Here is a 13728-nt window from a genome sequence, read left to right as displayed (position 1 = left end):
TGTGAGAAAAGGGGACTTCTATTTTCTCTTACCCACTATTATTTTGAGCCTCTGTTACTGAGGCTAAACTAACATTGTAAGTAATACAACAGTTAATCATTACTTGGGCAGCTCCAAAGGTTCAGCTAGGTTGCAGACCATGCCTGCATCTTGGCTCCAGAGACCACTGGGTGATTGCTTCCTCATTAGCAATGGGGAAGGAAGAGGTAGATTTGACCCTACTTTGTGGGTTTAAATTTCAGGTGGGACAAAAGGCAAGGCAAGTAGGGAGCAAAAGGGTTGGAAACCAAGTTACTGAAATGATCGACCGTGGGCTGAAGAAAAGAAAAGAAAGGTCATGGGAGTGAAGAAAGTGAGAGCCAGTAGGTCAGGGTTGTCACTCAGCACCATTCTAAAATGAAGAACGCTGGTGTGAAATAATGGCTGCTACTCAGGAGGCAGAGGCAGGAGAGTCAAGAGTTCAAGGGCAGCCTGGGCACAGTGAGACCCTATCTCAAAAACAAAAAGTTTAGGAGCACAACTCAGCAGGTAGAGCACTTACCCACCATGTGTGAGGCCCTGGGTTCAGTCTTCAGTAACACACACGCACACACAGAGACATACACGACTCGGTTTCAGATAAAATAAGGAGACATTCTGAGCCAAATATGAGCGACGGTGAGCACGGATTCAAGTAACCCTGAACGACATGTTCCACAGCGGAAGAGGGTACGTGAACTTTTAGACTCACAGAACAGAAGAAGGCCACAAATTAATACATACATATTGATGATGGGTATCCGGTAGGCAGGCTACAGCAGGGCAGGGAAATCTCTTTCATAGGTTTCAGAGGTTATAGCATTCTTAGCTTTAGGGTCGGTGGAGGCTAGAGGTCAGCTAATACATTCCAAGAAGTTTGCCTAAGAATCAAGAGAATGTAAAATGGCACCACACCGTTGGCTTCTGAGAAGTGTCACCCATTTGTCAGGGTTCCACACAAGCATTATTGCTTTAGTGATAACTTCCTGGGCTCTCTGGGCTTGCACACTCCATGGGTGTACTTGGCCCAGTACACCTCAGGTTGCAAGTTTTCCAACCAATGAGTAAGCTTGTCAGGACCCTACTTCAAGTCTGTATCCCATGTGTTGTAGGGCGGCAAGTGTTTGTTGAATGGGTGGGAGTATAGTTGTGCCTGAAGTCATGTTGTGGAAACTGACAGAAGATTTTTGCTGGCTGATTGTCTCATCTGAGGTTGTGAGGTGGGATGAAGATTATACAGGCTTTGAAACTTGAAGTCCTCAGTTGGAGTTCCAGTTCTGCTGATTATTTGCTGTGTGTTCTTGGGCAAGTTACTGGGTTTCTTTTAACCTACTGGGTTTTGTTTTGCAGTTCTCAGGAGCAAACTCAGTGTTACCAGTCAGCTGGCTGGGGTCTTTCTGCTCTACCTGATAGGAATCCTTGAGTGTGTAGCAGAAACTTTTCTAGTGCTGGCAGTCCCAGGCTCTTGAGTATTCGAAGCCTTGGGGCTATAATGCAGACTCAGAGGTTCACAGCTCTGGACTCGAGAGCTAAGAGCCCATTGCTCCAGGCTTTAGAAACCAGAGGTTTGTGGCTCTAGGCACTCAGCCTGGAAGCTTACTTGCCACCTGGGCACATGGCCACTTTTATAATTCTTAGCTTCCATCAGTAGTGAGCATCAGCAGCAGGCAGCACCTGCGAATGTTACAGTTCCTAAAAGGGCCTCAGGTGTTGGGATCCTCAGCTATACAGCCGAGGCTAGTGTTACAGCCCTCAGGATAAGGGCCCTTTTAGCAGCTCCCTCAAACTCTTCCAGTGACCAATAGTTTTTAGTCCTTGTGCCACAGATGCTGTTCCTCCTGGTTTCTGTCCCCAGTTTGTCTCTGAAACTCTTTAGCTGCTCTCTCTCTCTGGCCTTTGCTGCTGCTACTGCTCTGCTGACACTTCCACTGCTCCTGTTCATGTTAGCTCAGCCCATCCTACTTATGATAAAAATCACAAGCAGACAAAGTCCACAAGGAGAAGCCTCTTATCAGGCCAATGTTACACCACCAGGGGGCAAGCATGGAAGACTGGGTCCAGGTTGACTCAAAAAGCAATCTGAAGAACTGCTTAATGGAGCCAGAAAAGGTGTGCAGCAAGGGTGTCTGCACAAATCAGGACAGTCATTCCTACAAACGAAAGACTGTGTTTGCACCAGTCACAGGCCTTCTGGTGGTCCACCAGGGGAAGTGTCCTCTCTTTGGCCTAGGTGGAAATGGCTGCTTGTGATGGCAGAAAAGTCCAGAGCAAGCTGTTTGAAACATTCATAGTTGGAATAGTTTCTTCTGGACCCACCAGTTGTGCTTCAGCAGCCAGCAGCTGTGGTTGCCCTGTAGCTTCCTCAAGGCCTCTGTGGAGTGTCTGGCTGGCAGCCAAAGAGGGGCTGATAGGCTGACGGTCCTCCACTCACTGCACCAGGGAAAGGCCTAACAACTGTCAATTAGGGAGTCAAATTACCTCAAGCCCCAGCATCTTAGCTTAAGAGAAAAATATACATAAAAGGAGTGCTTATAATATAGGCCTGCAATTAACATCAACAGTGGTTTAACATTTAACAGTGGTTTACTTTTAGCCAAATACCCTGGGGGAGAGTTGGGCCATTTTATCTATTTCATCAGGACCTCTCACGCATGCTGGTAAAGCACTCCACTACTGAGCTCCGGCCCCAGTCCTGGCCTGTGTTTTTTATCTGCATTAGAATTAAACTGCCCTATAGGACAGTAAAATGTTACTCAGTCAACTTAATTTAACTAGAAAGGAAAGCAAGAAGTGTAGGAAGGGGCTGGAGGTGTGGCTCAAGTGGTAGAGGGCTTGCCTAGCAAGCGTGAAACCCTGAGTTCAAACCCCAGGACTACCACCACCACCAAAAACGAAAAGCAAAACAAAACAAAAAACTAGGGTGGACGTGCACAGAATGCGATCCGTAAAGGCTTGGAAGTCAGAAAACTGGTTTTTAACCAAGTCGGAGTTTAAGCTCTCCAACTTGAGATTCGTAGAAGGGGATGACCTTCAAACGCGACAGGGAAGAAGAACCCCCTCTGAGGTCTGGGTTCAGCGCCGCAGCTCCACATCAAATCTCGGGCTCTGTTCCTCAGCAACCCCACCACCCCGTCCCGCCCCAGGTCTGGGCCGGAAGCGCCTGCTGCCGGGGAAGTCAGCCGGGTGACACAGCCGGAAGTAGGTGGGTGGAACGCCCCCGGCAGTTGTGATGGACGCAGCCAAAAGCCATTGGGGAACGTAGGCGTTTCCGCGTCCGCCAATGGAGCTCCGGCCGAGGCGGGCCCTGACGAACAGCCTTAGTAACGGCCGCGCGGTAACCCCGGCGCTTTACGCTTGCTGGTTTTCCCAGGCCGGTTTTGGCTCCTGGCCTTAGCAAAATGAAGATTGAGGAGGTGAAGAGCACCACGAAGACGCAGCGCATCGCCTCTCACAGCCACGTGAAGGGGTTGGGACTGGACGAGAGCGGCCTGGCCAAGCAGGCGGCCTCGGGGCTCGTGGGTCAGGAGAACGCGAGAGAGGTGTGGCGGCGCGGGGACGAGCGGCCGTGGGGGCCGCTGGAGCGGGGCTGCGGGCGCGCGCCTGGGGCGTGGAAGGGGGCGACGCGGGGGCCCCGGTGGGGACCGTGTCCCCAGCTCGTACCATTGCTGGTGCAGGCCGCCCCGGGCCAGCCCCTGTCCGCCGTGCGGGGAGTCCCTGCTGACTGGGACTGCAGGCTTTGGTGACGGCAAACACTAGGAGCAAAGCGGACACCTCCGTGGGCCCAGTTTCCGGAGCGCTTTGTCGCCTGGGCGGGGAAGCCGTATTTTATTGTGAACGCAGTTGCAGGCTGTGAGGATTATGAAGTAGGAACTTGGCCGAGCTTAAGAAGCTCGTTTTGGTTCTCGGGGCCTGCGTGATGGAGAGGAGCAGTCTGGTTTATCCACCGTTGTTTTTTTTTTTTTTTTTTTTTTTTGGCTGTTCGCATCCAGTCTGCTTTTATAAAGTGGCAACGGTGCCAACTGCTTTTACAGTTACTGTTTTGCAGATGAAAACAGTGAAGGCGGGAAAGATCACCTGCCCCCTTGCCACGTGGACTTGCACTCGCCTGTATTTCTGACCCCCAAGTCGGCGCCCTCGCTGTGATGTGACCCTCGCAGCCTGCTCTGCCCAGCATTTGGGTTCCTGTGGCTTAGCAGCTGCAGAAACCTGCACTTAACGCGGGGTTGAGATGTCGCTTCTTAGCCTTTGGCTGACAGAAAGGGCCAAAGGAAAGCCTCTGGTTTCTACTCCTGAGCATCTTTCCAAAAGGGAACGTTCAGGTGGCTCTGAGGTGCAGTGGCTAACACATTCAACTTCTAGTGAGGAAAGAGCGATTCAAAAGTGATCCGGGCTCACTAAACACCTGTTACTGCAAATGAGTTACATTGGTTGAGTGCTTTTTATTTAGCAAGCAGCTTTATTTCCATTTTTTTGTTCATCTTCCAATCTAATAATTGTCTCTTCCTCTCCACCCCACTTTGGTCTAATGTTTTCTGGATACACAAAAAAAGTTGATAGTAAATCATCTGTGTGTCTGAATTCTGCAATTAACATTTTACTATGTTGCTTTACCATTTGTTTGTCAATTTACCAACCCACTTTTACATTTCAAAGTAAACTGCATACATCAGGACATGTTATCCCTAAACCCTTTATTTAACATGTGTGCCACTAACTGTTCTGAATGTTTGTGTCCAGATGAATAACTGTGGTTCACAGAGGCTAGGTAAGTAGATCTAAGGTCACTCATCTGGGGGTGGCAGTGCCAGGATTGGTACTTCAGTGTTTGACTCCAGAACCCATGCTCTTAACTCTGAACCTGTATGCCACAGACCTGCTCTGCACCAAGCTCTTGTACAGCTCTGATCATATTAGCAGCTGCCCTGGAACTCAGTATCTTCATCTGAAAATTGAGTTAGACTAGGTCATCTTTTAAAGGCCCTTCCAATTCTTTTGAAACGTTAGGATTCATAACATATTTACTGGAGAATAAATGAAAGAGTCCTGGTCTGTAATTAGAAGTACATGTCCTTGATTTGGAAAGTTTCCCTTCAAGTAGGTAGCTTCACTGAGGATTTTAGTGTCACTGGGCATGTGGGAAAACTGTATGCAGCATCTGAAGAGTGTCTTCTGGGTTCTGTTAAGGGCACCCTGCTTTGCTAATTAGAGAGAGCTGGAATGCTGAACACCCACACATGCTCTTTGAACACACATGTTTTTGAGGGTGCTGCTATATCTGGAACCAAGGTACTTCACAGTCCATGGTGAATAGTGTAGAAGAGATACCATGTATTCACAAGAACCAGTCAGTGTGGTACAGTGTGGTCACTGTCCAGAGAGAAGAGCTATGGCCTTCCTTTAGGCAAGAAGAGTACACCTTTTAGATAGTCAGGAATTTGATTGTTCAGTGAGTCTAACACATCTTGAATTAGGTAGTCATGGGATGTAGGTGCTCAGAAAGTATGACTTTCTCAGCCTGCTCCTTCACAGTCAAATATTTTATGATGTATGAAGATCAGTGGCTCATTTACCAGAGTTTGGGTGTGTGTGTTTACATGTATATACTGCAAATGGCTTAATAATCAGAATGAATGTAACTAGTAGGTAATCAAGTAATTTAATCATGAGGATTCAAAGGCATTTGGTGTGTCTGATGGTGGTACAGTATCATTGGTCCTTACCCTTGGTGGGTCCTGATGAGAGCTGTGGAACCTCTCCCTGGAAACAGTGTACATAGGAACATGTGCACACCATTTTGTTTTTGTTTCTACTTCAGGAGGTTTTTTGGCCCTGGAATCTATCCCCGTGCACTAGACTAAAAGTCACTGTTCCCATTTGTACCCCTAATGTTCCATCTCCAACAGCAGCCAACATCGTCTTTTAAATACAAATCACAGCATAGCACACAGTCTAAGACTCTTCCTGTTACACGTAGAATGCAATCCAAACTTTACAACAGATTGTAAATTCCTGGTCTCCATCTGGCCCCTGCCTAGCTCTTCAACTTCATCTTCCCATTCTTCTTTTCACTATATTTTGGTCCCTGAAAGCTTTCTGTCCTTTAGGCATGACAAACTCCTATTTTAGGTATTTTAAATTTGCTGTTTTTGCCTGGAACATAGACTTCTGCCCTGCACAGAGCTTTACAAATCAAACATAATGTCATCAGAAAGACCAACCTGGGTCACTAGCCACTCACTCTCTCTTTACCCTTTTTCTTTCATGGTAAGGATTTGCACTATAAGCACAGGCTTTTCTGTCTTCCTGTGCTGTCTGGCATCTAGAACAGAGCCTGCCCTGCCAGTGCCTGGCATTCAGGGTCAGTTGGATGAGTACATGAATTGTGTGGACCAGGTACTGGACACAAAGCACTTTATACTGACTGATGATCTCTTTCCATTGTGGTGTGTAGGCATGTGGCGTCATAGTAGAATTAATCAAAAGCAAGAAAATGGCTGGAAGAGCCGTTCTGTTGGCAGGACCTCCTGGAACTGGCAAGGTACTCATTTTCTCTTGTTTTAAGCTACCCAAGAGAATGATCCTAATGTCTAAGCCAAATTGAATTCGTGTCTTAACTACTCTTTGTTTAGCTAAATTGGTTATATGTATGTTTTAAAAACTAATGTGCAATAATACAATTGAGTGTCTAAAATTTGTGCTTCTAAAACTAAAATTATCCTGGCCTACCTCCAGAGAAGAGAAAATGAAGTCCTCAGAGGGTCTCATTGTCTCTAGACTTCTTCCTTTATGTCTTTCAAGTCTCCTTTGCTTTGGAAGTACATTTCTGTTAGCCTAGGGTGTCATGAAAATCTTCAGAGTAACGTCTTATTTGAGAATAAAGAAAATGAGTCAGCAAATATTTTTCCAAATACTAGGTTTATCCCTTCCTTGTTTTGGCTATGTGAGAGATGAAAAGAAAAAAGAATTAGAGACAGGATTTTTATCTTCAAGGGTTTTATAGTCTTTTCAGGGCAGAAAATCAGGAAGACATGACAGTACAAAATGAGTACAGTCATAAGTACTTCTAGAAGGAACTTTTTGAACAACGTAGGAAGAAGAGACCTGGATGGAGTGGGAAGGTCTAAAATACAAGAAGCCAAACTTGGAACTAGCAGCTAGAATTTAAGCAGGAGGTGGCACCGAGGGCTGGTGAAGCTGGACAGGTTGAGACTTGGTATTTGCCCTTCAGAGCTGGGAGAGGATTTTTCCTTGCAGGGAAGAAAATGGCCTTCTAGGCAGAGCACATAGTCTGGCTTGTTGGGATGGGGAGTGGATAGACCAGAGACTTGAAACTCACCCCATTACCTAATTTGAGACTTGCTTGCTCTCCACAAGGACCTCTTGGCCCCAGATAGCAGGACCCTGGGCTTCTGTGTGCAAAGAAATGGGCTTTCAATTCTAGCTCTGATGTTGGCTTGTGAGACTGAGGCAGGCTGTTAACCTTTCAGAAGCAGAAGCACACGCTCCACCTATTTCAGGCCATTATTAAATCAGTCAGCTACGAGATAATGACTTTAATTACAATTTTGAAATTTGAACTGTTGAATTGATGGTGTACCTTCTACTGGTGTCCTACAATAGAGGAATTGGTGCCATTCTTAAACAGTGAAGTACTGCACAATGTAAGCTTCACTGATCTCTCCACAAGCTACTTGGTAGGCAAAGATCAGGAGGACTGCAGTTTGAGGCCATCCTGGACAAATAGTTCAGGAGTCCCTCATCTCTAAAATAACCAGAGAAAAATGGACTGGAGGCTTGACTCAACCAGTAGAGTGCTACTTTGCAAGTGTGAAACCCTGAGTTCAACTGGAAAAAAAAAAAAAAAAAGCTGCAAGGGCATTCCCCTACGTTACCATGGTATCATCATTACTCTCTCCAATCAGATGTTTATACAGTATCAGCTACGTGTAGGGAAGGGAGACATAAAGGGGAGCATGGCAAGGCCCAATTGGAAGCCAGAAGCCGAGAGCTATGTGTAGTTTTTTTGTTGTTTGTTTTTGGCAGTACTGGGGAGCTATGTGTAGTTTATACTGAACTTTCTCACAATTTTTTTTTTTTTTTTTTTTTTTTTTTTGTGGTACAGGGGCTTGAACTCAGGGCCTACACCTTGAGTCCAGCCGGTTTTTTGTTAGGTTTTTTTTTTTTTTTAATTTATTCACATGTGCATACATTGTTTGGGTCATTTCCACCCCCCCCGCCCCCAACCCTCTCCCACCTACTCCCTGTGTTAGGTATTTTTGAGAGAGGGTCTTGCCAACTATTTGCCTGGGCTGCCTTCGAACTGCAAACCCCCTGATCTCTGCCTCTTGAGGTCAGGATTACAGGCGTGAGCCACCGGCACCAGGCTGTCACAATTTTTAATTAAACAATAAGTTAATAAAAGTTAAAATGTTAGGAGCAGAGCAGGGAGAAGATGGTGTCTCCAGAGCCCGGGAAGGAAAGTCTTTGAAGAGAGTAGTCAGCTTACTCTCTGCAGGAGAGACTGAGCTCATGGTCCATTAACTAAGGCCTTTTCTTTACGGTACTGGGGGTGAGTGAGCCCAGGGCAAGTGCTCTACCACTGAGCTACACCCACCAACCCCTTACTTATTTTATTTGATAAAAGGGTCTTGCTCAGCTGCTCAGGCTGGCCTCCAACTTGTGATCCTCCTGAAGTGCTGGGATCGCAGCTGTTTACTACCGTGTCAGCTACTAATTTTGGGGGTGTGTGTGTGTTTGGTTTGTTTTTCATGGTCTTGGGTATTAAAACCAGGGCCTCATACTTCTAGGCAAGTGCTCTACCACTTGAGCTACACCCCCAGCCCTTTTCTTGTTTGTTTGTATTTGAGATAGCATCTTACTAACTTCACCTCTTGACTTGTGATCCTCCTGCCTCTGCCTCCCATTCAAGGTAGAGTTTTTGTTTTGTTTTGTTTGCCAGGCAGGTGCTCTACTACCTGAGCCATTTCACCAGCCCCCAAAGTAGAGTTTTTTGTGGCCCGTCTTTTCTATTGACCCATCTTCAAGGGTCCTGTTTTCATTCAGGGGTCTCTGTCTTAATGCTGTGCATTGCTGGTAATCACAAACACTTTGTGGAGCCACAGTGCTGGAAGCATAGTCCTTTCTTTTGTGATGTTGAGCCACTTTCCTCCCGGGAAAGGTGAGCAGTGAGCACGTGCTGTCACCTACTCTTTGTGCACGTTTGTCTGCTGCTGTCATGTATTCTAGAATGAGGTGGTTCAGGAGAGCTTCTAATGTGATGATGCCTAGGCCTCTTAACTGAGTGCTTGTCTTAGAGATGCAAATGCCTCTCCTTGTGAATGTTCCTCTCCTGATGACCTCTCACTGTTTTGTTTTGTTTGGAGGTAAACACATTGTATACCAAGCTGGCCTGGAACTCACTATGTAGCCCGGGGTGGCCTGAACTTGTGATCCTCCTGCTTCAGCCTTCTGAGTGCTGGGATTACAGGTATGTGTCACCATGCCTGGCTCTGAGTTTTAGTTTCTTAATCCATAAAACACAAACTAAGCTGGTGCCAGTGGCTCACTCCTGTAATCCCAGCTACTCAGGAGGCAGAGATCAGGAGAATCACAGTTCAAAGCCAGTCCCGAGCAAACAGTTAACAAGGCCCTTTCTTGAAAAAAACCCATCACCAAAAAGGGCTGGTGGAGTAACTCAGATGGTAAGAGCACCTTCTTAGCAAGCGTGAAACCCTGAGTTCAAACTCTAGTGTCACCAAAAGACATAAATAAATGAAAAAGAAAATAAAGTACAAACTAGTTATCAAGCTCATAGTTGGAGGACCAGCACTGAATGGAGGGGTAGGTATGGCTGCCAAGTTAGACATGTCCCTTCTGGGGTCCTCTTTATGAAGACTAGACACACAGTGCACTCCTTCACCAAGTATTTAACATATTTAATGGAAGCATATTGATTGTCTCTTCTACATTAATGGAGGGAGGCAGGGATGCCAGTGTGGGTATGGTCACTGTGTTTAAGTCTGAAACTGAGAATGGAGAACTAGGGCCTGTGTAAATAATGGAAAGAAAAGTGAAGTGACAGGGAAGCTGGCAGACTGGGTGGAAGGTGGCATGGCAGCCAGGGGCCCTCGGGGGTGGCTTGGTGTCAGGGTGCTGCTCTTCTTACTGTGCCCCATTACTTGTCCTTTGCTGTTGGAATAGCTGTTTTAGAGGCAGCTGCTTTGGGCTCACAAACTCAGGTGTGTGCTTAGGCTGGGTGCAGCCTGACTGTGGTGGCTGCTGCCACATGATAATGAGGGCCTGTTGTGGCCAGACCATCCAGGTCCTCAGAGCTGGATTGTTAGATGAAATTTCCCAGTTCAAAAACTGACAGCATTTTTTTTTTTTTTTTTGGTGGACTTTGGGGTTTGAACTCAGGGCTTTGTGCTTGCAAAGCAAGCACTCTACCACTTGAGCCATACCTCTAGCCCATGAAAACTGAGTTTTAAACACACATGAGAGTCCCTGGGCCAAAACAGAACCAGTCTGTGGGCAACTAGTTTGCTACCTGTGATCTAACCTGCTACTTTAATACTATCACTGAACAGGTGAGGAAATTAGGCACTAGAGATTTGTCTTGTGCCCAAGGTTGCATGGAAAAATATTGGCAGAATTAGGACTAAAGCCAACAGGCCAGTGCCCTACAGGCCAGTACTTTATGTATTACACCGTTATGCTGATTCTCATCCAGATCCTATAGGCTCAAAACTCACCAAATAGGTAGTAAAGAAAATCCAAGGGCTGGGCATGCTTGTTCACACTTGTAATCCCATCAGTTTGGGAGGCAAAGGCAGGGAGATCATGGATTGAGGCTGGACAGGGCAAAAGCTCAAGACCCTATCTGAAAAATAAATAAAGCCCAAAGGGCTGGGGGCATGGCTCAAGTGGTAGAGCACCTGCCTAGCAAGCGAAAGCCAGAGTTCAAACCTCAGTACTGGCAGAATAAAAGAAAGACACCTTTAGTGAGCCAATTTTCAAACACTGTCTCTTGAGTTCACTTTGTTCCAGAATCATGGCTTACTTCCTTCCCCTTACCCGCATCTACCTTGGGAACCGACTTTGTTCATTCTCCTGTTTGAAAGCCGAGGAAAGATGGAAATGGCATTCAAAGGCCATTGCATTTCCAGCCCTGTGCCAACTTTAAAGCTTTCGCCTTTGAGGCTTGACATTTGACCAGACCTCTGTCACATTTGGTTCTGTTTACCATCTGCCTCTTGCAATTAGGTCACCAGATAGCAATTTGTACCTCACTATAGAGCATGTTAGGTGTGACTCGTTAAGTCCAACTCATAGCTTCAAAATTCTGCCTAATGTGTCATTCTTCACAATTTGTGGGTCACTTAACACAGTGAACATCAAGCAATTCATTCTTCCATTACTGATTTCTGATGGGTTGTAGACTGGTGTTTCCTTTGTAAAACATAGAGTGTGGGATCTCAGGAAGCCAGGGTGGTGTTCTGAGCAGGTAGCTCAGACCCTGCTTTGAGATGGAGGGCACAGGCTTGGAAGACTATGCAAACTATGGTGGAACATGAGTCAGATACGGCTGCCATAGTTCCAGGCTCCACTCTGCCTTCTTCTAGACTGGTACCTAGCTATGCTGCTTAATCTCTGTCTCATCTTTGTAACATCTTCTTAGTGTATGAGGGTCTTAGGAAGCACTTAAGTTGACCTGTGCTGAGTAAGACTTTGTGGGTGAATTGGCAGTGTCAATTCATAAAATTCACAAAAGGTACCAGTTACTGTGTGAGACATGCCAAATGATGTTAACTTAAAGGACTAGATATTTACCCATTCCTGGTTACAGTTTTTTTATAGCATGTGTTTCTGAAGTCCATATTCTCAAGACTAAAATTGTTTCCATTCTTGTCCTCTGCAGACAGCTCTAGCTCTGGCTATAGCTCAAGAGCTGGGTAGTAAGGTGCCTTTCTGCCCGATGGTGGGCAGTGAAGTTTACTCAACGGAGATAAAGAAGACTGAGGTGCTGATGGAGAACTTCCGCAGGGCCATCGGTGAGTGTCGTGCTGTAGGGGGACAGCTCCTGAGTAGCTGCCAAGAGGCCTCTATTGCGAAAGTGCTTCTGTGTATTTGTCACCCTGCAAAACACAGTAAAGCCACAGCTTTTCTGAGAAAATGAGGACCCTAGTTATGGAACTAGAGTTCCTCCTGTGATAAAATGGATGTGTTTGAACTAACGCAATGACTCACACCTGAAATCCTAACTAATTGGGAGGCAGAAATCAGGAGAATTGCAGTTTGAAGCCAGCCTGGGCTTGAGGCCCTGGGTTCTACCCCCAGCACTGCCTGCCCACCATAAAAAGCATATCTGTAAAATGGTTTTTTTAATTAAAAAAAAAAGTAGCATTTTCCTGGCAGCTTTCTCTTGTTTTGCTTTTGCTTTTAAGATGATTGTCCACTGAATCGGCTTTTGACTCAAGCCGGAGTCATTGTGCACCATGCTGCCATAATGGCCAGGGACCTCAGGGGTAAGCCAGAGGGGTTGTAGCCTGTTGGAGAGGGAGACACTGGGAGACCGGCAGAGCTCTGAGGCTTGTGGTGCAACCTCTGAGGGTGTGAGGCCATCATAGAGAATGTCTGTCATATGCCAGGCCTCTCACTCCAGAGCAGGCTTCAGTCTGCATTCTTCATTTGGAGAGACACTCTCACAAAGTTCAGTATCTCGCCAGTCACTCAGCTAGCACACAGCAGAGCTGTGTCTGAGGCAACAGCCTGCCTGTCCTCTGAAGACTGGCTATGAGAAGACAGCCACTCCTGAGTTTATACCTCTTATAGCTGGGACTTCTGGGATAGTCTTCCAGCCCCATTTCTGCCAGGAAGTCCTCAACTCCCTCGGACCTGATTACAGAGATGACTCATGCCTTTAGCTGTTGTGTGATAGCCCATTTATTCAGCCAGGCATGCAGATTTGTTTTTAGTTCTTGCTCCTGGAAACACGGCTTGCCTAGGAATCACAAGGTCCTGGGTTCAAACCCCATTACTACCAAACAAACAAGTAAAAAACCCCCCAAAACCTCCAAGGCTATGAGGAACATCCTCACATGGCTCTGTGCACATGTGCAAGTGTCTGTCTGGGGTGTGCTGGCCAGGGCATGGGTTATGCACAGTAGCCAGGGCAACTGCATTGATTTTTAGTGCCTTTGCTTGCCAAACCCAGGAAGTATTCTCAGGAAGGAAATCCACAAGAAAACTGAGGAATGATGAGAGCTTAAGAGCGATTATGGTCTAGTTGGGGGTTAGATCATGTGGAACCACAGGTGTGGTTAGGACTTGAAGTGACCACAGCAGTTGGCACTGAGTGGTTCCTCCATCCTGAGTGACTCCCTCCATGTTGCTGCAGTCTCTGTGGACCTTTCTCTACTGCTTCATCTTTCTCAACAAGTCTGTCTTAGCACTGGACTGTGGCACTTTTTTTTTCTGTTTTTGAAATGCTGGGGATGGAACCCAGGGCTTTGTGCATGCTAGGCAAGCTTACTCCCAAGAGCTTTATCCCAAGACCCTGTGAAGCTCTTATTCTAAACCAGAGAGATTGTGAACTCTGTCCAGAGATTAAGTTCCATATTACTTTGACTATGGGCTTTTTAAAACTGCAAAATACTTCTTGGAAGTATTTTTTTTTAATCATGAAACGTTGGATTTTTTTTTTTGAGGTAC

The 13728-nt window shown here is 46.3% G+C and overlaps 1 protein-coding gene across 1 annotated transcript in view; it reads left to right on the top strand.

Annotated features, from left to right (window-relative positions):
* Positions 1 to 3312: 3312 nt before the first annotated feature.
* The window catches only part of Ruvbl1 (RuvB like AAA ATPase 1), a 35113-nt gene continuing 24697 nt past the window's right edge, over positions 3313 to 13728 (top strand). The window contains exons 1-3 of the mRNA XM_074044589.1: positions 3313 to 3557; positions 6470 to 6556; positions 11936 to 12068. Of these exons, the coding sequence (XP_073900690.1) occupies positions 3417 to 3557; positions 6470 to 6556; positions 11936 to 12068 (361 nt within the window). The 5' untranslated portion in view covers positions 3313 to 3416. The remainder of the gene's footprint in view (positions 3558 to 6469; positions 6557 to 11935; positions 12069 to 13728) is intronic.

The sequence above is a fragment of the Castor canadensis genome, chromosome 10, assembly GCF_047511655.1.
Source record: "Castor canadensis chromosome 10, mCasCan1.hap1v2, whole genome shotgun sequence".
NCBI classification, from domain to species: domain Eukaryota; kingdom Metazoa; phylum Chordata; class Mammalia; order Rodentia; family Castoridae; genus Castor; species Castor canadensis.
This window is presented reverse-complemented; position numbering and strand designations above follow the sequence as displayed.